Here is a 27,951-nt window from a genome sequence, read left to right as displayed (position 1 = left end):
GAAGTATTCACTAGTTAAATTCAGCATGACAACTGCAAAGTTATTTGATATCACAGAGGAATTGCAAATGCATCTTGGCTTGATCATAAAAAAATATCTGAAAATTCTGTATTTCACACAACTTCATTCTAATGTACTCTTCCAGACTTTGGAACTGCTTGCATAAATAACTGCTTCATATTTAAAAAAAACCTGATTTTTAATACAAGAGAAAACAAAAAAGTGTACTGTACACTCAATGTGTAAAAACAGATGAAACTAAGATCAATTTTAAGATTTACAGGGCAGAAAAAAATTCCTAAGCATTTGCTTGAGCTAAAAAGCACTAGTTATATACAAACGTTGCAAATTCCTATTTTCCAGGAAAAATGTTTATTTGTGTTTTACTGAAATCGGTTGGCATTGACATTCCAGACATAAAAAACGCCAATGTAAACTTGGTCACACTGCTAAATGCAAGGTATAATGATTGACAAGCATTTTTTAGAAATCAAAGGTTCTTCTGTTTGTTTAATTACTATTTTTGTTAGGACACAAGGTTCTCAAATCAGAAAAACATATCATTTTATTGCTTTAAACATTACTGGCAATGGCTGAAATTTACAACCAAGCTGTTTTGAACAGAAGATGATATTTCAATATTTTGAGGGATCCTAATTCAGGAGATTTAAGACACAAAGCAGTACTTTTATCTCTCAAAAATAACTAAGGAACATAAATGGCATTCATCTTTTTCCCCCCCACATGTCAAATGAAGAATGCAAGTCTGATTTACTGGTGTATGGGCCCACATAAATCTTGCAAGCCAGTGCATAGTTAGGCAATATTTCTGCTGGCATTTTGAACTAATTTAGTCAATGGAAACATTCATTAATAGCTTTTATTCCAAAAATCTGCATTAGTTTCTTTTTGTAAAAAATTAACCCTGGCAAGTATTAAAAATAAATATTTTAGGGTCAAACTAAAGCCATGTTTTTCTATGCCCTCTCCTCCCTTTACATATTTTCTTGCTCACCAATAAGCAAATAAAAACTAAAGTTATACTATAAGAGGAGCTGAAATATTGAGGCAAAGGGGTGACCAGGATAGTAGAAAAACAGAATAAAACCACTGTAAATCAGTTAACGTGTCCTCAGCTTCTTTGCCTGCCTCTTACGTTTCAATTCCTCCTCTTCACGTCTCAGCTCTTCTAGGTCTTCTTGGACACCAAGTCTCAAACTGCCAAATAAGAGAAGATAGCAAATCCTTTACACACTGCTGCCCAGGAGACATTAATGTGTACAACTCCTGCTCTTCTTTTCATGTAGAAAAATTAACTAACCCAAATTTAGAGTTTAACTTAAAGTAATAAATACACCAAGTATTCAAATATTTGAAGTTTGGCATAAGATATTTTTCTTTTAAAATGAAAGCTGCATTGTACCCAGAATTTTAGGTTTGTTGGTTTAGAAAGATCTCTCTCCACTTGAAGGATGCATAACAAGCCTAGGATATTTGGTTAAAAGCATTTTGGGGTAGAGAGAAAAAGATATTTTGCACAGGTGCTTTACAATTAATACAACTCTTTCCTTAGACTTTTAAGGGGAGCATCTAAACCTTCAGAAACAGGTTTTTCAGTTGAACAGGGAGCCAGGTGATCAACACTGAAAAACCCTTGTTTCATGGTCCCAATCACACAATCTGGTGAAGAGCAGCTGCTGTGCAGCATTCAAGTAATCGATTGGACAGTTGGTCCCCGTAACTCCATATTGCAGGCTGACTAACTTTGTGAGAAGAGTAGCTGTACCTGGGGAAGCAATCAAGACCTACTGGCCAACCTTGGTGAGAAGTTGCAAGTATGCAATACTTAACACATCTTTTAAAGAACAACGAAAAGGCCCAATAAGGAAACAGGAATCTTGCGCAACTCTGTCTCTATGTTTGAGCCCCAGTACTCAGTAGCTGGGGTAAAACACTGAGTAGATTTTATAACTGCACCACATTCACCTTCAAACCATGCAGATGATAAAAATCTATTACAGACTGTTGGCCTGTGTCATATATTGCCACTAAAGAGCGGCCCCAGAGATGAATGACTGAAATTCAAAAATCTGCTTTATTTTTCATTATTTTATTACTACTATATTTTGCATTTTTGTGTCTGGACGATGTTTATATATGCATTTACTAGTCAATTCCTTTCCCCAGCTCTCAAGAATTAGCAAAATTCTACAATATCTAAATGATAAACCGCAAGGTTTGTTAACATTTTTTGACTGGAACTATAAGACACTTATGGAAGATATTTGGCCTTAAGTTTTATGTAAGCCCGTTTTCACAAAGCTTATATTTAGGACCAAATTTCACCTGGCAAATGTCCATTTTAACTCAGCTGCATGACAAAGGTTCTAGTAGTAAGCAGAAGAAAATTCTTACTAACAAAACTTAAATCTAATTCATACCTCCTGGCTTCCTCTTTTTGTTGCTCTTTCCAGCTGCTCTCCATGTAACGTAAGGCATAATCACTTTCATCTTTATATCTGAAAGCAAATACTTATATTTAATCCAATATAATGAAAAACAAAAATTAGCGCTAATCAACACTAATACATATGGTTGAATTAAGAATAGGCAAGATTTTTTAAAATAAAAGATTATCCTGATTTATACCCTATTACATTTCTCCAAAAAATTAAACTCAAGTTTTAACCCGCTGAATAATAAGCATACTTTAACTTACTTAACCGAGTATTTGTTAACCCACGTTCAATAGTGAATTACAGAAAGCGTGTCCTGTCCTATGCAGCACACCTGATACTTGATATGGCTCATTCTGTTTCGTTTCTGTTGCAGTGCTAACTATATGGCTGGGATGATTTAGTTGGGAATTGGTCCTGCTTTGAGCAGGGGGTTGGACTACATGACCTCCTGAGGTCCCTTCCAACCCTGATATTCTATGATTCTATATCAGACCTGCTGTTGAAGGTCCAGGTGTCCATAACAGCAAAATATGGAAAAGGCTGAAATCCTTCCTAGTATTCTTCATTAGAAAATAACAAATGTATCCATATGATTTAGTCTTTGAGCCACTAGCCCAACATTGTAAAAGAAAAGCTCTTGACAGTATGCCAGGTTTTTTTAATCTCTTATTTGAATAGTTTTGCTCTTTTCCTCACCTGGGACTTTGGACTGTTTAGTTACCCACCTTCCTTCCCATCCACCCAAAAAAAAAAAAAAAAAAAAAAGACAAATGAAAGTCAAGTAGAAACAAAGTAGGCAACTGCTTCCTCCTTCACACAATTCAACAGTTTGAGGGTGTCACCTCTTGTGGTTGAACTGTCATGATATTTTAATGACAGCTATACTGATTGGCAAGACAGCTGTGAAAGAACAATTGCAAGCAGAAGAGGGTAATGCTTCTGCTTCACAAATCTTCAGGTCAAAAATGTTCACTTGACACTATTCACACTAATTAATTCATACGGTGGGTTATGCTTACATGGCAGCTCTATTAGGGTTGCCACACTGTTAAAGAAAATATTGTTTTATCAAGAAAAACTGAGGTTTTTGAAATATCATTAAGTTTAAAAATATACCTTAAGAAAGGAGGCAGAGTATGAAATGAGGCAAATAAAAGGTTTCATTTCTGGGTCAGTGTGTGCATATGTTAATTGCTCTATGTAACAAATATATCAGAAGTTTGACTCTCTGACAGAACAGTTAACACAAATTGAAGAGCTAGCTACACAGCTTCACACTTAGGCAACAAGATACTATAATGTTGAATATAGTATAAATATTTAGAAGAGACTGTGAAATATTACAGGCTTCCATAGAAAGCATTCCAAAGGGCAGGAGGGATAGCTCAGTGGTTTGAGCATTGGCCTGCTAAACCCAGGGTTGTGAATTCAATCCTTGAAGGGGACATTTAGGGAACTGCGGTAAAAAACTGTCTGGGGATTGGTCCTGCTTTGAGCAGGGGGTTGGACTAGATGACCTCCTGAGGTCCCTTCCAACCCTAATATTCTATTCTATGATAAAGCATTAAATACCACAGGGCTGGAAATACGTATTGTCAGTTATCACATATGGCGACTCAAAGAATTGATAATTTTGTAATTTATGTTTCATTACCACCAAATTTTAGATCATTCTAGTTTTTTAATCAAAATGTCATGCAGTACCAAGTCAAATACCTTACAGAAGTCTAAATATATTATGCAACACTATTACTTTTATCAACCAAACTTGTAATCTCTAGAAAAAAAAAGATATCAAGTCAGTTTGATAGGATCTATCTTCCATAAAGCCATGTTGATTTGCATTAATTACATTACCCTCCTTTAAGTATTTGTTAATCGAGACCCATATCACCCACTCCACTATCTTGCCTGGGACTCACATCAGGCTGCCAGTCCTATAATTACCCAGGACATCCCATTTACCCTTTTTAAAACTTGACACATTATCAGCTTTCTCCTCATCTTCTGGAACTTCCCCAGTGCTCCAAGACTTATTGAAAATCAACATTAACAGTCCAGTGAACTCCTTAGCAAGCTTTTTTAAAAATCTTGGATGGTAGTTATCTGGACCTGATGATTTAAAAATGTCCAACTTTAGTAGCTTCTTTAGTAGCTTAACACCCTCCAGAAATACTTGTGGAATGGAAAGCGCGTAATCACCATGTGATTAGACTATATCATCTGTTTCCCCCCCAAATACAGAACAAGAATATTTATTGAACCCTTCTGTCTTTTCTGATTATTGATAATTCTACCATTTCCATCTAGTAACAGACCAATAACATTGTCAGGATTCTTTTTGTTTCCAACATATTTTAAAAAGTCCTTCTTATTGTCCTTAATTCTGCTTGCTATAGATTTTTCCTTGTGTCCCTTTGCTTTCATTATCAATTTTCTACAATTCCTAACTTTCAATTTATATTCATCAATGTCAACATCTCCTTTCTTCCATTTGTTATATATATATTTTTATAGTTGCCTTCACTTCCCCTCTAAATCAGATTGTTTTTTTTAACCACCATGACCTTCCACCTCAGTTGGTGGATTGTGGATTTTGGAGCATTTAGTAAGATGTTTTTAAATGATCCTCAATTATCATTCACATTTTTTCTGATTAAATTCTTCCTTCCAGCTGATTTGGCTCATAATTGTTTTCAGCTTTGTAAAGTTGGCTCTGTTAAAGCATCAAGTATATATATACTACTGGTTTGGACTTTCTTCTGTTTGCACATTTTAAATGTGATCAAGTCATGATCACTTGTAACTAAGCTACCATTAATTTTTAGTTCTGTGATCAGTTCTAGCCTGTTAGAAGAAGCTCTAATAAAGAATTCCCCTATGTTGGGTGCAACACTTTAAGTGTTTAACAGTTTCAGAAGAAAAGAGCTGGTCAAACAAAATTAATGTAGGACATGAAAATATTGTTACATCTTAATTTCTCTTACTTATTCCGATCATAGCCAAATATTTCTCGAATATGTTTTGATATTTCTTCCTGGGGTTGCCCTTCATCATCAATGAAATCGTCCATTTCAGAGTCATATTCCTCATCATCTTCTATTTGCCTTTTATAACTTATAGGTGGAAGAGAAGGCCTTGGAAGACCTAAAGAGAAAGAGTAAAAATATTTACAACTTCTGTAACCCATCTGTCACAAAATAATCTTCACTACTGAAATTATTATTATTATTTTTCTATTTATGCTTCTCCCCATTACTTCTCTCCCCTTTTTTTCTCCTTGATAAACACATGATTTCACTGGACTCTGTGCAGGTATATCTATGATTTGGAGTACAATTTGCAGCTCTGGGCCGCAAGACTGAGTTTTTAAAAAAATAAAAATAAAACTGATTTGGACATTCCAAGAGTCTCAGCAAGAGGAAATATTTCCTCTAAGCTACACGTACAAGCCAAGTTTCCCATCATTACAGTCAACTGCATCCCAGAGGAACTGCCAGAATGAAAGGTAAATTTATGCCTGCATACTTGCTCAACCATGGAATTTCAAATACACTGGTTTGTAAAAGTGCTATCCTATTTACAACTACAAAGACTTTTTTCTTAAACTTCACTTCCCCATGCCAATAGGGTAGAGTAAATCCAGACAACACTTACTAAGCATACTTCACAGGTTTGTTGTGGGGCCTAATGTTTATGAAGTGCTTTGAGATCCTTGAACAGAAGGCACTATTAAAATTTAATTAATCACAATTTTAAATGACACCTGGCCTCAGGAATCCTTCATTTCTCTCCCCTTTGGCTACTCACCCACCTACCCTTAAAAAGCAGCTCGTGTTTATAAAAGTTACCTGAAAAGACCTAATTACATTTTTTTTGGTTAGTTGGACTCCTCCCTCCTTCCTTTCTATTTATTAATTTTGTTCTCTCTCTTTCCCTGGAAAAGATCTCACCCACCCAAGGATCTTATTTTCTTGGGTGTAAGTGTTCGGTGAAAAGGAAAGAAATATTGCAATGAGTGGCAAGGGGAGAGAAAAAGTCATACTGCTATTTAGTGGCATTCTTCAGAATGCAACTCTGGCTATCAGATACACTTAGAAAAATCTATCTACAACTCGCTGGCAATTCTGATCAACTTCAACCTCAGAAATGTGGAACAAGTAATGCATGAAACATATTTGTAACACAAAACATTATTTGCTGAAAACAGCATACCTTGTGGATGAAACACTGGTCTATGCCCTGGAGGAGGTCTCGTTCCATTCATTGGTACATTACTTGGTCTGGAGACTAAATTTTTAGATGAGATTGTTTCTGATACAACAGTGCACTTAGGTTTTGGAGGTGCAGCTGAGCCGCTGCCTGGTCGCCCAGGTTCCACGCTTGAATTGACTGACTTTCCAGGTCCTGTCCTCGCACTGCTCCCTGGCCGCCCAGGCCCACCCATCCCCACACTGCTCCCTGGCCGCCCGGGCCCACCCATCCCCACACTGCTTCCCGGCCTGCCCATTCCCGCACTGCTCCCCGGCCACCCGGGCCCGCCCGTCCCCGCACTGCTGGACAGCCGCCCGGGCCCGCCCATCCCCGAACTGCTCCCCGGCCTGCCCATCCCCGCACTGCTCCCTGGCCGCCCCGGCCCACCTGTTCCTGCACTGCTGGGCAGCCTCCTGGGCCCGCCTGTCCCCGAACAGCTGGGCAGCCGCCCGGGCCCACCCATTCCAGCACTGCTCCCCGGCCTACCAGGCCCGCCTGTTCCTGCACTGCTGGGCAGCCTCCCGGGCCCGCCCATTCCCGCACTGCTCCCCAGCCTACCTGTCCCCACACTGCTCCCCGGCCGCCCGGGCCCACCCGTCTCCGCACTGCTGGGCGGTCTGCCCGACCCCGCACTGCCGCCCGGCCGCCCGGGCCCGCCCGACCCCGCACTGCCGCCCGGCCGCCCGGGCCCGCCCGACCCCGCACTGCCGCCCGGCCGCCCGGGCCCGCCCGACCCCGCACTGCCCCCCGGCCGCCCGGGCCCGCCCGACCCCGCACTGCCCCCCGGCCGCCCGGGCCCGCCCGACCCCGCACTGCCCCCCGGCCGCCCAGAGCTGGAATTTTTAACTATTTCATGCTGAGGGGGTGTTGCACTACCCAGTTTTGTATGGACAGAAGTAGATTTTTTCAGACTAAGTTCTTTAACAGATTGTAGTTTCTGAGCCCCATTAGCAGGTGCTTTTGAGTTTGGTGTATGAGCGCTTGACCCAAATTTTCCTACTCCATTGACTGAAGATTTACTATGGATGCCACTCGATGAGCTTTTTAAAGATCCATTTTGTGTAACTTTTGCTTTTTCCACTTGACTGGATTTGGAGGAAGATGATGACCTTGCATGTTTGTCGCTAAACACAGGCCCACTGGATTTCTTATCAGCACCACACTGAGAGGGGAAACTACCTTTTGAAGAGAAATGTTTATCCACTGAGTTTTTGCTAAGTTTTGCATTTATAAAGTCTTTATGAGAAAACACTTTATTTGAAGAACTTGATGCAGTTACATTCTTAATCTCTTTTTCAGGTTTTTTTTTCTCTTTCTGGATTTCCCCTTTTTTGATTTTCCGGTCCAAAAATTCTCTCTCTCTCAATTCTTCTGCTGTTCTTGGCCTTTCTTCTGTCTTTTTCACTACTTTTATTTCTACTGGTTCATACTGTTTTTTTTCAGCCAGCCTCAGAAGATCTACAAAGTTCATAGGGGTAGGGGCACTTTTGGGAGGTGCCTTTGGTTTCACTGCAGCTTTGGATGGTTTCTCTTCATATTCCTCCGGTTCATGCTCAGATTCAGTCTGACTGTATTCAAATTGCTCTGCCTCATCTTCTGTCATATATTCTGCATCTGTGCATCGATCGACATTTTCACAAGTCTGCCTCTTTTTAGGCTTCTCTTCAATAGGAATGCCATTATAGCCATAAAAGTTGTCCTTTGTCCGTGAAGCCATAGCTCTTGCTTTTCGGTCATGTTTCAGTTCAATACGCTTAGCTAGAAGTTCCTCCTTCTTCCTTTTTGCCTCTAGTTCTGTAAAAGAATATCAGGAAAAGATTTTTCAGTCACGTCTAATCTAAATTTCTGGAGATGAAGAATTCCAGAGGGATTAAGTAAATATTATGAAGAACATGGCTACAGTTCAGTCTGAACAACAACAACTATAGGGAACATACACACAACTTTAAAACACCAATGGTTTGAATAAAGTCTGTAGCCAAAAGATTTAAAATTAATCCAGATGAGGTTAGCATATCTAATTTTTAAAGGCACAATGTTGTGATATAAAGACAGGAATCATGGCTTTTTGTCACTTTCAGACACTGTTAAATACATTTTTTTCAATATTAAAAGCTGTACAAAAGTTCAGAACAATTCCTTGTGCCCGCTCCTGGTTCATGCTATTAGTCCTTTCTGGCTGCTTTGATAGCGAGTGCAGAAGTGCTGCTGAGCAAACATTTGGATTCACAAAGGAGAATGCGCGCAGCTCTGAGGATCATTGCTCTACAGTGGGTTCTGACTCCGCAGCAATTATGTAAGGACATTCCGAAGAGTGGGGATCTATAACAATTATATTCAAAGGCACGTAAGGAGTAGAGTAAAAATGTCCCAAAGAGAGTCACTGAAGAAGTTCTTCTCCAGTAGGGAATACTCAGAACAACTTTAACAGATACCTTTTCCCCTACTTTCTTCTTCTTTCCGTCTCAGAAAAGCTTGCACTGCTGCAGAATGGACACCCTTGACTTTTGGATCTTTTTTGGGAGGGCCTACTGCCAAACTGTATCTTTTCTGCAAAGAGAAAGCAAATCGATCAGAAGAAAACAAAGGTTTTAATATATATAGCTGTTTTTACTAAATGGGAAAATCACAATCAATGAGAAGTTTAGGCTGCCTACACTACGGACAGCTGTACCACTGCACCTGCGCCGCTGTAAAGTCTCTTATGCGGCCTCTCTTCTGCTGGCATAATTAAACCACCCCCAATGAACAGCGGTAGCTATGTCGGCAGGAGTCGCTCGCCTGCCAACATCGCGCTGGTCACGCTGGTGCTTTTGTCGGTGAAATGTATGTCAGTCACGGGTGTGCTTTTTCAGACCCCTGACCGACAAAAGTTTTGCTGACAAAAGTGCTAGTGTAGACAAAGCCTTAGTAACAGGGATTTATCTGGCTTTAAATATGTTAACAATGAAAGGCAATATTCATTAAGCAACAGACTTCAACAAGAAATGAGGCGGCCCAGCATTGCACAGGAACAGGCCCTATGTACAAAACCGCGGCAAAGGAGCCATTCTGGGTATAAAATGGACAAGGAACCAGAAAGGAGGAAATGGACCAAAAGAGAGGACAGAAGAAAATCAGAAGGGATGAAGAGGAAAAAAAAGGGAGAAAAGGAGGGGAGATTGACAACATGTGCAATAGCTACACCAGTGGTCTAGTAGAAACAGCCATTAGAATGGACCCAGATGCAGCTCTACACTCTCCGGCCCAGTAGGGGAAAGGAGTACCACACACAACACAAGCCTTTGTCTGGAGAGTGAGGTAATACACCTCATTCTTGGATGACTCCCCCTTTCCAGATAGAAAGAGTTTACAGGCTTCATCCGGCCTTCCTTGTCTGCCGTGCCTGCATACAAACTGGAATCAATATAACTACGTTGGCTCTATTTTATACGATTAGTTATTTTTGATGCAAGTCTGTGTGTGGACCCTAATGTCAGATTAAGAGTAATTTCTTTGGATGTAATTTCATTTGGTAAAAAAATCAATTTACATTACATCCAAATAGGATACTCTTAATCCAAAATGTGTGTCCACACAAAGATTTGCTCTGACATAATTAAAGGTGTGAAACTGATGTTATTTCAGTTCAAGGCTTACGTGGTTAATATCACACAGAACTTCCAAGGAGTGGAAGAAGTAAAAAGGAGAGACTAGGGGATTACTGGAACTTCTTCCCTTATATAAAAGACACATTTCAAACTAAAAAGGGTTAGAGAAGGAAACAAAGGTGACAATGGATAAGATAACTGAAATAGGGGAAATTAGTTAAATCCAAAAGCAGCTGGGAGAACCCAAAGAAAAGAAAGGTAATTTTAGAAAGTGTACATCTTCCTTTCTGCTAATAAACAAAAGCCTTTAGCTAATTGGACTGCTAGGTGAAACTAAATCGCTCTGTAAAATTTTGAGATTTCCCTCATTTGAAAGAATTGCCTGGGGGAAGTGAGCTGAAATCCTGCCATAAGTATTCCTACAGCTGGCAGCATGCTGAAACACACCATCACTGGGGTGGCTAGTCTCATTCAACAAATATCACCACCAAGACACTTAATTTAAGAAATCATTGTACTGGGTAACATCTGGAAAAAGAAATCTATGCCCAAATACGTAGGAGGAAGAAAAGTATGTGTAAAATTACACTGCTAACCAGTTTAAGTATATGTCCAATTGGAGTTTTTTAGCTCTAATTTCTGATGAAGACTGCAACATACCAACACAAATGCTTTGAATGTTTTATATAAAAATATGAGCATGTGTTAAAACAAATATGTTTACTAAGATTCAAGGTTCAGAAGATTATTTCTACTAAGCGCTAAGCCAAAACTGGTTCTTAGAACACCAGCTGCAAGGCTCCTGTAGCAGCTGTTTAAAAGTTGCCTTTTAGTAATTCCTGAAATTGCTAAAGCAAAACTAAAAAAACCACAATCTCATTTCAGTAGCAAAACTTGACATTCAGCATCAAGTTTACGAGCTTTCTACAACCTGAATGTATCTACTGATAGATGTGTCTATGCATAAAATGTATCTTCACAATCTGAGGACTTCTTGCAAATCCCTTACGCCTTTGAGTAGTTAACTCACACAAACAACAATCCTTTGCACTTGCAATTGAAATCAGTGGGACTAATCATCTTAGTAATGACAACTAGAGACAGTAAAGATTTCCAGGGTTGGGCCCTTCATTCGAAAGGCACCAATAGCAGTTTTGTTGTTAGTTGAACTTTCCTATTGGGTACAAAATAAAATGTCCGGGGAACTAAACAGTTCAGGGGATCTGAATTGGGATATGAAGTTTTCCACATCTGGGTTTTTGGTTCAAATCCAACCCATGTTTGTAGTGGGTGAAAATACTGCCATATAACAATTCTTCAGAGGTCTATGGGAAATGTTGGCACCTTCAATCCAGCTCTTATGGGACAGATACACCTCTACCCCAATATAAGGCGGTCGTGGGGAGCCAAAAATCCGTACTGCGTTATAGGTGAAACCCCATTATATCGAGGTAGCGGCGACAGGGCTCCAGTGGTGATTTAAAGAGCCCCGGGCCCTTTAAATCGCCACCCAAGCCCCGCTGCCGGAGCCCCGGGATAGCGGCGGCAGGGCTCCAGCGGTGATTTATAGGGCCCGGGGCTCCCCGCAGCAGCTGGAGCCCCGGGCCCTTTAAATCACCGCCCGAGCCCCGCTGCCGGAGCCCCGAGGGTAGCAGCAGCAGGGCTCCAGCGGTGATTTAAAGGGCCCAGGACTCCCCGCAGCAGCCGGAGCCCAGGGCCCTTTAAAGCGCCGCCCAAGCCCCGCTGCCGAAGCCCCGGGGTTACCACGCTATATGTTAACCCGTGTTATATCAGGTCGCGTTATATCGGGGTAGAGGTGTATTTACACATCATCAAGACTGAGCTTTTTGTTGACAGTTTCAGATGTTAGACCTAAGACTGAAAGGACAAAGACTGAAAGGACAAAGACTGAACTACCCTCTCATTCTTAGAAGAGATCCTTCCAGAACAAGGTTGACGCACACTGGTGAGCAGTTTAGAGAACTCTGCACTGCTATTACCGGTTATATTCTTGCTCTGTGAATGATTTCATTCCTAAAGCTGATAATACATTTCACCAACAGTAAATTTACATTTGAAAATTTATCATTCAATTTCTACAAATGATTTTAAAAAATAATGAATGTACAAAATAGAAATTTTGTTTTAGAGTTTTGTACAAGAGGACCTCTTGGCAAAAAATGCTTTACATATAGCAGGGCCAAATGCAGAATGATCTATCACATTAGAAAGGCTTATAAAGAAATTAAGTGTTAGAGAAGCATTTTTGAGCACTGTATTATAATGCAGCAAAATACACTGCTTTCTGGTGAATAAGCAGCATTACAAGCAATCCCTCTCAACACCATTTGTGTGTGAACTTGTACAAGAGTATATAGTAATATATTTTAAATGAGTCTTTCCCAGTCAAGGAAGCTTTCTAAATGTAATTTCTATTTGATCTTGAAGATGCAGCTACCAAACACTGCTCAAATTATTTACAGTATTTCTCATGTTATGAACCACTAGTTCTGTTCCAAAAAGTATTTTCTTCAAACTCTGTTTGTAAGCACTGTGAAATGAGTAACCAGAACAGGTTTATAAGTTTAGCTCTATTTAAAAAATGAACAGTTGGTCTGAAGCACAAAGCTGTTCCAGAACCATCCACACAATGATTACTCTAAACTGTGAGCTACTCCAACATCAGTTTCCTGGAATGACCGACAAGATACGCATGAACATTCTACTTTTTATCAAGTAAGCAGCAGCTACACCAATCAAGTTTCACACAGTTATCAGAAAGTTTGTCAAAGGAATGGAAAAACAGCCTTTAGAAAAGAGCAGGTCAAGCTATTCTGGAACAGTGTGCTTCTCAAACTGTAAACACTGATTATCTCTCAGGGTAGCAACAGATAGCAGTTCCATGGCTAAATATTGCTGAAATGTACCACATTGGCTTTGCTTTCTCACAAAATACAAGATACGTTTTCGAGGCTCATCCTCTGGGCGTTGGAAGCGCCTTTCCTCAACTGTACATTGTGTGCCTTAAAGTATTGAAAAAATTATTCATCCCACTAATGAGCTTTATTGTTAGAAGATATTCTCTTCCCCACCATCCTCCTCCGAGGCTCTTCCATGCTCAGAGGATGCTAATTTTTACCTCATCCTCGCTGAATTTTGCCCACAGCCAACCAACCCCTACCAGCCACAGGCAAGCTGCATGTGGCTCCCTCTGAAATTGGCTCATTGTGTTCCAGAACAAAGCAGAGGAGATGCTCAAGGACTAAGTGTTTTCAGACCTTCTTTGCCCCGGAATGAGTGACTGCACTGGAGTCCCACGGTTAAGCACTCTACATACCACTCTGAGCTACAACTAGACCATCAAACCAGCAGAATTTTCTCTATGCTGGAAAAAAACCTGTGATTTATTTAAAAAGCTAAAGATCTGGGATCTACTGGGCTTAACCTGGTGGATGACAAGTAATAAATGTTAGACTACCATATTGGTGATTCTGGTGAAAATATTACAATGCCTTGGCTAGCAGGAGCTAGAAGTGTCAAAGTTGCAGCTCATAAATATGGCTGCTTAATGATTATGGCCAAAACTTTTTTTGGTTTTAAATTACCTTCTTAACATAGCACCTTATCTCTACAAAGCAAACTATAAGATCTTGATTCAGGGACAGGTCCTCTGGTGCTGATACTAAAGAGTCAGGTAGTTCAAGCTGAAAATTTAGCTTTATTAAAGTTATTACAAAATCCAATATTAATAGAAATGTTTCATAACTTGAAAAAATTAGAATGAATGGTTTGTTTCATTTTAACCATTCCCTTGCACTGTCTCCAACTCAACAGTGGCATTCTGAAAACCAGAAACAGTCTATTTTGGCTGAACAAGATGAATGAAATGCAAAAGGTAAACAAGGTAGAAGAAGAGTGAAAAGTTTCAAAAATTACTCCTAGTTATTAATTTAAGGTGTTAGTAGCACAAGTTTATTAATTTTTAAAAACAGTTGTAATCTCTCAACCATAATCATAGAAAACATGAAGGATAAAATACAATTGGAATAGCTAAAAACAATTTTTAAAACTGAAAAAAACAAAAAAGCAATTTGAGCACTATTCAGACCAATAAGGTAAACCAGTGGCTCTCAACCTTTCCAGACTACTTTATCCCTTCCAGGAGTCTGACTTGTCTTGCGTATTCCCAAATTCCACCTCACTTAAAATCTACTTGTTTACAAAATCACACATAAAAATACAAAAGTGTCACAGCATGCTATTACTGAAAAACTGCTTTCTTTCTCATTTTTACCACATAATTGTAAAATAAAAATTGGAATATAAATATTGTACACCTCTACCTCGATATAACGCTGTCCTCAGGATCCAAAAAATCTTACCGCATTATAGGTGAAACTGCGTTATATTGAACTTGCTTTGATCCACCAGAGTGCGCAGCCCCACCCCCCCGGAGCACTGCTTTACCGCGTTATATCCGAATTTGTGTTATATCGGGTCGCGTTATACCGAGGTAGCGGTGTACTTACATTTCAATGTATAGTATACAGAGCGGTATAAACAAGTCATTGTCTGCATGAAATTTTAGTTTGTACTGACTTCGCTAGTGCTTTTTATGTAGCCTGTTGTAAAACTAGACAAATATCTAGATCAGTGGTTTTCAAACCGTGGGTCACGACCCAGAACTGGGTCGCGGAATGGAAGGGACTGGTTCGCGGCGGCTTTGGTCAGCACTGCCAACCGGGCCATTAAAAGTCCTGTCGTGGTGCTGCCCGGCTAAGGCAGGCTAGTCCCTACCTGTTCCAATACCGCACTGTGCCCTGGAAACGGCCAGCAGCAGGTCTGGCTCCCAGGCATGCTACCCCCGCCCGAGCACTGGCTCCACACTCCCATTGGCCAGGAACCAGCACAGTGCGGGCCGCGGTGCCAGGACAGGCAGGAAGCCTGCCTTAGCACCCCTGCTGTGACGCTGACCAGGAGCCACCAGAGGTAAGCCCTTGCCCCAATCCCCTGCCCTAGCCGAGCCCCTTCCTGCACCCCAAACCCCTCATCCCCGGCCCCAGCCCAGAGCCTGCACCCCCAGCCCAGAGCCCTGACCCCCTCCTGCACCTCAACCCCCTGCGACAGCACTGAGCCCCCCCCAAACCTGGAGCCCGCTCCTGCACCTCAAACCCCTTATCCCCAGCCCCACCCCAGAGCCCTGACCCCCTCCCACAACCTGAAGCCCTCATTCCCAGCCCCACCCTGCAGCCCTCACCCCCGCACCCCAACTCTCTGCCTCAGCCCTGAGCCCCTCCCTCACCCCAAACTCCTCATCCCCAGCTCCATTTGGTCGTGGACATCAACAATTTTCTTCAACGGGGTCGCCAGAAAAAAAAAGTTTGAAAACCACTGATCTAGATGAGTTGATGTACCCCCTGGAAAACCTGTGTGTACCCCCAGGGGTACGCGTACTCATGGCTGAGAACCACTGAGGTAAACTATTCAAAAACCTCAAAGTTGATGTTCATTTGGAAAATTTCCTTGAACAGTCTTGCATGTCTTTGCTTACAGGGTCAACTAAAAAAATCAGTCTGAACATTTTATACATGTTATTTTCATAAAACCCAAGATTACGGTAGCCAAAAATGATCACAGAAAAATATTTTTCTGTTTATGCATGACAACATTTATCAATAGCAAGTTTCACTGTTCCCTCCATATAGTCATTTCCCTTGATTATGTCTTTTACATAGCAATAGAGATTAATTAAAAAAAAATGAAAAGTCAGATGGGGGGAGGGATAGATCAGTGGTTTGAACATTAGCCTGCTAAACCCACAGTTGTGAGTTCAATCCTTGAAACGGCCACTTAGGGATCTGGGGCAAAAATCAGTACTTGGCCCTGCTAGTGAAGGCAGGGAGCTGGACTCGATGACCTTTCAGGGTCCCTTCCAGTTCTATGAGATAGGCATATCTCCATATATTACATACATTTTGGTCACAAACTCTGCCGGACCCTAGATCTCAGTTATGAAAGCAAATCAAGCTCAGAATAAAAAAAAAAAAAATCTTCAGTCCAGACCAGCATTTTATATCACATCCTATGGCTTGCCCATTATCATATGGAAGTTGGTCTAATACAGTGGTTCTTAACCTTTACTGCAGCCTGCACCCGTTTGGTTCTCAAAATATGTTCTCACACCCCTTATCAAAAATCAAAATACGTTCTCGCACCCCTTATCAAAAATCAAAGTATGTTCTCGCACCCCTTATCAAAAATCATTGAAGTAGGTCAGTTCTTTAAACCTAGATATATTTTTTGTTTGTATATTACAGTAATCGTTAAAAAATGTATAATGTTAATAAATACATAGGTTTGATGAAACAAAGTAGTTGTACTTACACGCCTGTGCTTAATTTGTGTTTTCGATGATTTACCTTCTCAAAAAATCTAGCATGTCTCACACCACCCAGAAAGGGCATCTCACACCCCAGGTTAAGAACCACTGGTCTAATAGGATGGTATTTCTAGGCTCTGGTTTATGAGGTGAGACACAGTTATATGAACCCATGTATGGGCAGGTCTACACTACTCACCGGATCAGCAGGTAACCATCGATCTATCAGGGGTCGATTTATCGTGTCTATTCTAGATGCGATAAATCGATCCCCGAGCGCTCGTCTGTCGACTCCGGTACTCCACCGTGGCGAGAGGTGCAAGCGGAGTCGACGGGGGAGTGGCTGCAGTTGACTCAGCGCCGTGAAGACGCTGCGGTAAGTCAACCTAAACACGTTGACTTCAGCTACGCTATTCTCGTAGCTGAAGTTGCATATCTTAAGTCGATCCCCGCCCCTAGTGTAGACCAGCGCTAAGTGTGGACTGACTGCGGGTAGGCGTGTCATGTTTTTACTCTACATCATGTCCCATCTTCGTATTTCATATGCAGAAATAACATGCCCAAAGTTTCCACTGCCCATGAGAGGAGGTAATACACATTCCAATGAGCACCAGTAGGTCTTTTGAGTCTTCAGCTGCTCGTAACCTTTTTCAAGTATACACTTTGGGTTATAAGCTCTGTTAGCTGTTTGTGCATTGGTGCTACTTCTCAGCCATAGAAAGAAATTTTATAGGGAAGGGGCTTTTATAATGATGCAATATAACCCATGTTACTGACATCCATGTCTGCAAATTCTGCTGGAGGCTACTTCTTCAGCATTCAACTTGCACTGCAGCCATTTAAATCCATCAGCATTAGTCCACATGGTTCAATTTACTCACTTACCACATATCTAAGTGTGGTTTACCATAAAATAACCTCTTCAATCAGTGCAGGTCTGGAGGAAAGTTGTTTCAGTTTTGGGTGACCTACATGAGATTTAAGTCCTATTCTCTTTCAGGTTTCTAATTGCTGTGTTTTATAAATTCTCTATCATAAGGATTGGCCCTTCACCAGAAGTAGAAGAGATCTCCCTTGTCAGTGGATTTCAATCTGGGGTCTGAAGACTATGTCTAAGGGGTCCATGAAAGGTTTTCATTACCATAGAACAATGGTTTTCAACCTGGGGGCTCCACAGACTATGTCTAAGATTTCCAAAGGGGTCCACATCTACATTTGAAATTTTTTAGGGGTCTGCAAATGAAAAAAGGTTGAACACCTAAGCATTTCAGTTACTGATGAGAGGTTCCTCGCAGCAGTCAGAGAACAGAACTAGATAAAGAGGTGATTTTGGTTGTAACTATTCTCAAAGTGTGTGTTAAAATGTTTGTAATTTTATTTTGCATGTACAATATTTTGCACTTATAGTATCTTCCAAATATCTCAAAGTACTTTATCTCCATTAAGCCAAAGAACACCCCTGTGAAGTAGATAAGTCTCCACTTATCACAAATGGGGAAATGGAGACAAGAGTTTAATCCTGCACCCATTGAAGTCAATGGTAAAACTCTCATTGATTAATATGGTACATGATCAAGGTACTAATGCCCAAATCCTGAAAGGTATTCAGGTTCCTAACTTCCATTGGCATCGATGGAAGTTAAGCGCCTAAATACTTTCGAGGATCTGGGCCTAAGTGACCTGCCGAAGCTCACACTAGAAACCTGTGCTGGAGCTGAATACTGAATATATAATACTGAAACCACTGTACAGCATAATATCTACAATACACAGGTAAAAGTGTGCTTGCAGCTGCACCACAAGGGGCATATCACTTTTCTGCAGCTGCTATGGAAACCTTTGGCAACATCTGCCTAATAAGCTCATTACCCAGATGTATATACTCATGGTTGTATTTACTGATAACTTTACAAGGAGTTTTCTTTAAAAAAGCCAACATTTCCCTTCTTACCTTGTACTGGGAATACTCTCTGAATTAAACCACTACTTATAACACTTTTTATTATTTCTGAACTTGGTTTTCTATGGGGAGATGAACAGGTATAAGATTTTACTGGGACATGATGCAATACTATCATTCACCATCATCATCATGCATGCAAATTCCAAAGGGGGACAGCCTGCTTGCAGCTCAAGTACCACTCCAATTGATCTCTAGCTAAGTCCTTAAGACAGTCTGGCTGGATGTTCAGTCTAGGGTGACCAGACGTCCCGATTTTATCGGGACTGTCCCGATATTTGCTTGTTTGTCCCGTGTCCCGACTGATGTTCGGTCGGGACACGGGACAAACAAGCAATTTTGCCCTCCGCTCCGGCACACAGGCGGAGCCCAGATGGGCTCTTGCCTCCCCCCGCCCCCTCCTTCCCCCATTGGATCCCTCCCCAAATCCCCGCCCTGGCCCCGCCTCTTTCCCAAGCATGCGGCATTCCTCCTCCCTCCCAGGTTTGCACACGGGCCATGGCCGGGAGCGCAGCGCGGAGGCTGCTCCAGCCCTGCAGCCCCCGGGGCAGCGTGGTGGGTCTGGGGGCAGCACGGAGCGGGCAGGGCCCGGGGGGGCGGAGACACGCGTGGGGTGGACACGCTCCTGCCGGGAGGGGCCGGGCCGGCTGCCTGGTTCACCCCCTGCCCAGGTGGGTCCCCGAGTTCCCCATGGCCGGAGAGGGGCTACCCGGGGCTGCAGGGGCGAGTGTCCCAGGCGGGGCGGAACGGAGCAGCCTCTGCTGCGGGGCCGGGGCGACGGAGCCTGGGAGCTGCAGGAGGGGCCCGGAGCGCGGCTCGGCTGCACAGCTCGGAGCCCAGGCTGGGCCTGGGAGCGAGAAGCTGGGGGGGTATCGGGGGTCAGAGCTGAGAGTTGAGTGGAGACGGGGCTGTGCCACTGCCACCTAGCGGGGGGGGGGGAGGAAGGAGGAGAGGGCGGCTCCACTCCGGCTTTTTTTTTTGTGGCTCCGCCCCCCTCCCCCCCGATATTTCATCTTTGTCATCTGGTCACCCTAGTTCAGTCTATGACTGTCTTTGGCAATCTTATTGCGCCACTGAAGCTTTTGATGACCACCTAATCACCAGTCATGTAGCAGCATCAGTTGGCAAACAGGAATTGTAATTTGTTATACTATCACTGTTTTTAACTAAACATTATTGACAAAAGTGCTTAATTGCTTTTGAAAAAAATATTTTTCTTTTGATAATGACAAATTTAGTGAACTTTCACACAGATAACCTTTTATATAAATAAGTGATGGAGAACACCACTTTGGCTTCTAGCAAAGGGCAACTCCTTAGAGACTTAATAGGATGAAGCAATTATAAACCTTTTCTACTAAAAGCATATTTAAATTCAAACATATAGGTAGAACCAACACCATTTATGCACCCAGAAAAGGATGTTGAATGACTGATCAAATGTTCTGGCTGATGAACTTGAAAGTAGTGTTTTTGTTCCAGTTCCAAGGCAGGCTGCTCGCCCAACCTCAGCATTCCCACTCCACCTTAATTGCTCCTCTTAAAATAACCATTTATGGTCCAGATTGGGGCCAAGCTGTCTCTATGCTAGACCCAATTACAGCCCCTCCTCTCTGAATTGTTGCCTGGAGTTCAAAAGTCTGGGATTCAGAGGCTCTAGATCAGGGGTGGGCAAACTACGGCCACATCCAGCCTGTCAGACCATTTAATCTGGCCCTCAGCTCCCGCCGGGGAGTGGGGTCAGGGATTTGCCCTGCTCCGCGCAGCTCCCAGGAAGCAGCCGGCAAGATCCCCCCCTCCAGTTCGACCCCCCTCCGGCTCCTACGTAGTACGTGGAGGCTTGGCCAGGTGGCTCTGCGCACCATCCCGTCCGCAGGCACCGCCCCTGCAGCTCCCATTGGCCGCAGTTCCCAGCCAATGGGAGCTGCAGGGGTGGCACCTGCAGATGGGGCAACGCACAGAGCTGCCTGGCCAAGCCTCGGAGCAGGAGGGGGAACATGCTTCCAGGAGCTGCTTGCGGTAAGCATCACGCGGAGCCTGCACCCCTGAGGTCCCCCCCGTGCCCCAATCCCCTGCCACTGCCCTGATCCTCCTCCTGCCCTCCGAACCCCTCAATCCCAGCCCAGATCCCCCTCTCGTACCCCAAGTCCCTCATCCCCAGCTCCACCCCAGAGTCCTCAAGTCTTGAAGCCAATGAATGCAGAGCAAGCTTTCCAGTGCCCTTAAATTGACCTTCTCAAATACCCAGCCTTTCTGCACTCTCTCCGTGACAACACTGAGCAACCTGCTTTCGTTTTCCAGTTTTAAAAATCTCATTGCCAATGACTATTCCACCCAAAATACTATGTTGCAAGAACATTAAGGTTAAAGCAGCAGAAGTCAGGAAAAGGCTACAGTGAAGTTGCACACTTTATCTATGACCCTAATGAGCATGCACTACAATACAGTCTAACTTAAAGACCACATACTAGTTCTAAAAAATACAAATATACTTTTCTACAAATCAGATGCATATCCACAGCATCCTGTTTTTTTCCCCATTGTCATGAAGTGGAACATATTGTCTTCATTAACACTCACGTACTAAAAACTTATTTATAGTAAATAAGCCTTCCTTGAGTAAAATTCAGGGAATAAGTCAGTTAAGAAAGACGCTAATCTAGCTGTGAATTTGTGGCGTTTATATGCCAGGAAGTTTTCCTAATTACTCTGTATGGTACATTTAACATGACGTATGATGCAAAAGTATGGTTTATTGTATACCTTTCATACAAATGGCTTTCATAAACTCAGACATACACAAACAACATCTTGTATTACTGTGTATCTAATTAAATAAAAATAAAATTACAAACATTTGCAGAGAATACACAGACGGGGGAGCGTTACCTAGCATATGAAACCATAACTTAATTGACTTTCCATAGTGCATAGTGAGAGTCCTTAGTTGTACAACTTCATGTCACATAATTTCTTACGTTTTTCTAAAAGAAAAAAATTAAAAAAATATTCTTAACTGTCCTGCTGGTTTGCAAAGAACTGACAATAGCATGTGTAAATTCTATAATCTGGAATTATTCTGCTAGACCCCACTAAACCACATTGTCCCTTACATTTGAAGTCAACAGCAGGTAGGGGTGCCTTAGATGTCTATCTTCAGAAGCCCACAAGAAATAGCCTCTCCTATACCTTAGCAGCTGCACCTAAAAGACCACACAGCAGAGTTCCCTCCACACACCTCACTGAGAACAGCAACCCTTCCTAAGGCTCTCCACACTACACAGATGGCCTTGCCTACAAGCAGAAGTTGCACTAATTTCACTTATATCAGTGCAGGGAGACAAGGAAGCCTCAACTCCTGTACACCTGAAATGCATTTTTTCACTCTGCAATTAAGTTAATCATGCAAGTAAATCCTGCTGATCTGGCTTTCTTTGAAGACAACAGCTATGGCTAAACACTTATTCAAAGCAACAGGAGCAGGACTGGGCCCTTGAATTAGTATAAAACCTCTGATATGGAACATGAGAGCCGTTTCAACAATGCATAGTAACAACATGCAACTATTTAGGATAGGAAGCAAATACAAATATTCCATTAAAACTGCAGGAGAAAACTGAGTAGACATGTAATTTTAAAGGTGCAAGACATCCAACTACTACAAGACAGAAACAGATCAAGTGTTAGGGATAGAATACAACATACAGGCAAATGAATTACCTGTCAAGACAAAAGTTAAAGGTTCTGTTTTTCCTGCAATTGCTGATTCATCACTAATACCAAAAACAAATGCCTCCACCCTACCCCAAGATCTACACCAAGATAAATGAAGATATCAAATGTTACCAGGGTAAGAGAACCTCAAAGCTCTGACTGAAGAATGGACGAGACCACGACAGTATTTAGGAACAGTAAATTTCCTTAGCTAGCTGGAGTGATCACTGCTGAAAAATGAGAAAAGTTCCTTGCCCCCCCCCAACAGGTACACTGTACTGTGTTAGAAGTAATTTCAGCCCTTGCCAGTCAAGGGTAGCAGAGACAGGAGCAGGAAATCCAAACCACCTAACACAGTACTACCACCAGGCCACTTGCCCCTACCTGCTTTCAGATTTCACACGTACCAATTAATTGGCTCATTTTATACACAAATCTACATTAATGCCACATAAAACTGATTTTATTCCGTTTGTTGTAAAAGCGAACAAAGGCGGACGTTAAGTTTGTTTTAAAAGTTTTACATAGAAAAAAAGAAATTAATCCCAGCACACTGCAGTCTTCCACCTGCCACAGCTGCCTCCTTCATTTCACAGCGATCAAAGCTAGAAAAGATCTACGGGGCTGCTTAGGAAGTGCGCTGCTCCCGGACGGTCTTTCTTTCTGCCTCTTTGTCCCACACTGGAAACAAACGTCAACTGTCTTTTAAACGCAAGCGAAAAGGATGATCCCACCTGGAGCCCAGTAACTGCAGCTCCCTGCAAACATTTCACCGGAATGCGCGGCTCATTTCGGGCCGCTGGACGGAGCAGGCCGAGGAGAAGCCCACTCCGCTCCCATAGCGCTGAGAGCCGCGGCTGGAAAGGCGCCCGCCGCGCTGTTCCAGGGAATTGACAACGGACTCTTGGCTGGCAGTGACCCGGCCCGGCCCGGCGCCCCCCGCACCCCTCCCAGCTCCCCCCTGCCCGACTCGCCCCACCTACCAGCTCAGGTCCCCCCAGCTCTCACGAAAGCCTCCCCCGGCCTTTTCCTCCTCAGCGCCCCCCCCCCCCCCCCGCTCTCACCGACACCGCGCTCAGCCCCTGCTGCTCAGACGCCACCATCAGGATCTCCCGGAAATCCATGTCTGCCCGGGGCTGGCTCCGCTCTGCGGCTCCGGGAGGCGACGGGCCGGCGGCGAGACGGGCCCCAGACCGCCCAGCTGAGGAGGCTTCACTCCAGCTGCAACTCCCCCCTGACCACTTCCGGCCCCCCCACAGCCGACGACTGCGCCGAGTCAACGTCTTATATGACCTCGTACACGTCACCACCTTCATGCGTCACTTCCTGGCCAACGTCACATTTCCCCCCGTACCTGGGACACGTGTCATCAACAACACGTGACTCGGGTTCTTCTGGCTCCACCTCTTCCCAGCTGCAGGGAGACGGAATCAGGGCTTTAGGCCCCGCCCCCGAGGTGCAGGGCGGGGACGGGATCAGGCCGGGGCTCTAGACAGTCCCCAGGGCGGGATCAGCGCTCTGGCTCCGCTCCCAAGGAGCGGGGAGGGTGGGGGAATCAGGGTTGCCACCAGGGTACAAGTAGGTGGGAATCAGCTAAACAATCCTTCCACCTCCCCAACCCCTGCCCTTAGGATGCAAGGGAGGGGAATCAGAGCTACACTCCCTTGCCCAGGATGCAGGGAATTGGGGAATCAGTGGTACCTGCTCCCCACCATTCCCCCCCCAAAAAATGCAGGGAGGAGAGACTCAGGCCTCTATACCCTCTCTGATGCAGTCTGGGATAGTGGTGGGATTCAGAGCTGCACAACAAGCCCCAAATATTCCTAAACTAATTTAGGGTTACCATTCGTCCGGATTCCCCCAGACATGTCCGGATTTTAGAGCTAAAAATAGCGTCCGGGGGGAATTTGTAAATGTCCGGACTTCCTCCCCCCCATGCAGAGCGCGCGCGGCTAACAGGGCGGCCGGCCGGATGGTGCCACTTACATGGGGCTCCGACAGCCAGAGACAGCCCCTCCTTCCCCCTGCAGCAGAGATCGCTCCCTCCCTCCCTGCGTTTGCAGATCACCAGCCGGCCGTTCGCACCCGCAGTCTGGAGCTCCTCCCCCGCTCCTCCTCCCCGGCACACTGGTCTGAGCGGCAGGGTAAGGGGGCCAGGGGGTCGGAGAAGGGGCAGGGAGGTTCTGGAGGGGGCAGTCAAGAGACAGGGAGCGGGGGGTCGGGAGTTTGGGGGGGGCTTTCTGGGGGTGTAAGGTTTTGGGCAGTCAGGGTACAGGTGGGGGTAGGGTCTCAGGAGGGGGCAGTTAGGGGACAAGGAACAGGGAGGCTTAGGTAGGGGGTGGGGTTCTGGAGGGCAGTTGGGAGCAGGGGTCCCAGGAGGGGGCAGTCAGGGGACAAGGAGCGAAGGGGGGGTTGGGAGTTCTGGGGGGGCTGTCAGGGGGCAGGGGTGGGGAGAGGGATCGGAGCAGTCGGGACAGGGAGCAGAGGGGTTTAGATGGGGTCGGGAGTTCTGGGGGGGGCTATCAGGGGGTGGGGAGTGGTTGGATGGGGCATGGGAGTCCCGGGGGTCTGTCTGGGGTGGGGGTGTGGATAAGGGTTGGGGCAGTTAGGGTACAGGTAGGGAGTAGGGTCCTAGGAGGCCAGTTAGGATGGGGGGAGGGTCTCAGGAGGGGGCAGTCAGGGAACAAGGAGCAGGGAGGCTTAGGTAGGGGGTGGAGTCCTGGGGGGCAGTTAGGGGCAGGGGTCCCAGGAGGGGGCAGTCAGGGGAAAAGGAGCAGGGGGAGGGTTGGGGTTCTGAGGGGGGCGGGGAGTGGAAGGGGCGGGGCTAGGGCAGGACGGGGGCGGGGCTAGGGCAGGACGGGGGCGGGGCTCCTCCCGTCCTCTTTTTTCCTTGCTGAAATATGGTAACCCTAACTAATTAAAATTTTAAATTCCAGGTACAAGTTCTAGAACATGTTGCAAACTACTCCCTTCTCAACCTGGCATCACCAGTCTTGCTAACTTGCAGTTTCATGGAGACTTCTGTGATACTTGTTGTTTTTCTTGAAGCATCAGTTCCTGGAATCGTGATTGTAACGGATTCTCAGTTTTCATTTTTTAAAAAGTAATTTTTACCTCCTCTGGTTACAGAGAAAACGTGACCCCAAAAGACTCAAAAGCCAGATGGTTAATGAAAAGAACCCAATTTTTGTTATTTTTTTTTAAATCTCATAATTTTAAGATGATCTCATGATTGGGGGGGGCAGATTCATGCTTTTTGAATGCTTGGAGTGGGCAGTACTGCATCACAAAACTTCAAAAGGGCAAACATACACTTCAGGAAAGAGCGTGGTGGGCTGTGTGTGCCCTCTCCTTCCTCCCCTGTACACACATAAATTGGACTCCTAAAATACTTGGTAGCCTAACATTACTCAGAATTCTATACAGGAGCAAAATCTGTAGCCAAACTCTAACTGCAAACTTCATGAATGGGACAAAATCCCAACAAAAATCCCATATTTGTAGTTCTGCAAAAATTAGGAACTCTCATGAAGACTGTAAGGCAAGTTCTCTTTGGCTATCAAGATATGAAAAAGGGCACTCAGCTTCTGGTGCTGTGTCAACTAAAGCAGCAGGCACTCTGTGTACCAAAAAGGGAAAACCTGATAACACATTCCATTCCCACATAGCAGCAGGTCTGAGCAATGCTCAGCTACAGACCAACAGAGTAAACATCTCAACCCAAACTTAAATGTTCCTCACATCATTGCCAAAACCCCAAAAGACAACACAAACCACTGAGAAGAACAAATGAGAGGTAATATCGAGTCTCATCAATACCCTTAACTCTACCATCTCTTCCACTCTCAATTCATTTGTTCCTACCAGATCCCAGCCCTGGCTTACACCTCAGATCCAATTCCTCTGGCCTGATTGCCTCTCAAAACAAAATGGAGACCTAGGAGATTTTTTGTGTATAAGATTGCCCTCTTCTCCTCCAGTTCTGTCATTTTTCTCACCCAACAGTCCTATTTCTCCTACCTCAAAACCCCAACACTTGTCTGCCAGTTTTCACTCCCTCCTTAAACTCTCCACCACCACCACTCACCCTCTCCATCCAGATTCCTGTTGACTGCAGGAAGATTGGCAAGATTGGACGTTCCTCCACTTCTCATCCCTTCCTTTTCCACATCCCTTCTTTTCAGTCACCAGGGTGAGGGGGTGTTTTTTAGGATGGGGGAATAAATTTCTGTTTGTACACATAGGGAAAGCAGTAAGAGGACAGAAAGAGTTTCAAGGCAAGGGAATTGTGAGGGCAGGGGCAAGGAAGGTGAACAACAGAAGGAGAGTGGGTCAAAGGGGAAAGTGGAGGAATTGGAAGAGGAGAATAGATGACCTGAGGTTAGTCATTTATTCTCCACTTCCAGTTCCTCCACTTTCCCCTCACAATTCCCTCACCTTGAAACTCTCTCTGTCCTCTTTCTGCTTTCCCTGTATGTATAAACAGGTATTTATTCCCGCATCCTAAAAAACACCCCCGCACCTCATACATCTCTCTCCTCCCCTTTACTTCTAATCTCAGTGGAAGTCTGGCTACAAGTGCTGCATCAACGTCCTTTCCTTTGACTTACTCCTAGATCCCCTCCACACCGGGTTCTAGCCCCTTCATTCCACTAAAGTCCACAACGACCTTCTCAGCCAAGTTTCAGGGCCTGTGCTCCTTCCTTGACTTCACCAGTGGCTTTGATACAGTGGATCACTTATCTTCAACATTCTGTCTTCCCTCAGAATTTATTATGCTGTTTTCTCCTGGTCCTCTTCCTACAGAAATCAACCAGTGTCTCTTTCACTAGAACTTCCCGGCTCATTTCCTCATTTGTCATGCCCCTGCCCTCCCTTTCTGGATAGGTCTCCTGGCTTGGTTATGACGCAGATTCCTGTGCAGTGGTCACCAGCCGGTAGATCGCGATTGACTGATCGATCGTGGAGCACCTGACAGTCGATCTCAGTCTCAGTCTAGGGTTGCCAATCCTCCTGCAGCCAAACCGGGAGATCGGCTGCTAACAGTCCGGCGGCACAGCGGGGCTAAGGCAGGCTCCCTGCCTGCCCTGACCCCGTGCCGCTCCTGGACGCGCACCCCAACCCCCTGCCCCAGCCCTGAGCCCCCACGCACCCAAACTCCCTCCCAGAGCCTGCACCCCCTCCTGCACCCCAACCCCTGGCCCCAGCCCTGAGCCCCCTCCCACACCCCAACCCCCTCCCAGAGCCTGCACCTTGCACCCCCTCCTGTACCCTAACCCCCTGCCCCACCCCCTCCCAGAGCCCACACCCTGCACCCCAACCCGCTGCCCGAGCCCTCTCCTGGAGCCAGCACCCTGCACCCCAACCTCATGCCCCAGGCCTAAGCCCCTTCCTGCACCCAAACTCCCTCCCAGAGCCCGCACCCTGAAACCCCTCCTGCACCCCAACCCCCTCCCCCAAGCTCAGGCCGGAGCCCCTCCCACACTCCAAACCACTCGGCCCCAGCCCAGAGCCCGCACCCCAACCCCCTGTCCCAGCCTGGTGAAAGTGAGTGAGGGTAGGGGAGAGTGAGTAACGGAGGGAGGGGGGATGGAT

General features: G+C 44.7%; 1 protein-coding gene across 1 annotated transcript; it reads right to left on the bottom strand.

The window, feature by feature from the left end:
• SPTY2D1 (SPT2 chromatin protein domain containing 1) lies at positions 1-23,595 on the bottom strand. Its single transcript, XM_065402690.1, has 8 exons — positions 23,421-23,595; positions 9,149-9,263; positions 7,394-8,507; positions 7,163-7,330; positions 6,675-7,126; positions 5,447-5,606; positions 2,442-2,519; positions 1-1,218 (listed from the first exon to the last, which is right to left on the bottom strand). The coding sequence occupies exons 1-8, from the start codon at positions 23,478-23,480 to the stop codon at positions 1,122-1,124; spliced, it is 2,244 nt and encodes a 747-aa protein (XP_065258762.1). The 5' UTR covers positions 23,481-23,595; the 3' UTR covers positions 1-1,121.
• Positions 23,596-27,951: the final 4,356 nt, after the last annotated feature.

The sequence above is a fragment of the Emys orbicularis genome, chromosome 4, assembly GCF_028017835.1.
Source record: "Emys orbicularis isolate rEmyOrb1 chromosome 4, rEmyOrb1.hap1, whole genome shotgun sequence".
Lineage (NCBI taxonomy): Eukaryota > Metazoa > Chordata > Testudines > Emydidae > Emys > Emys orbicularis.
The sequence above is the reverse complement of the archived record's forward strand: the minus strand, read 5'-3'. Positions and strand labels throughout refer to the sequence as shown.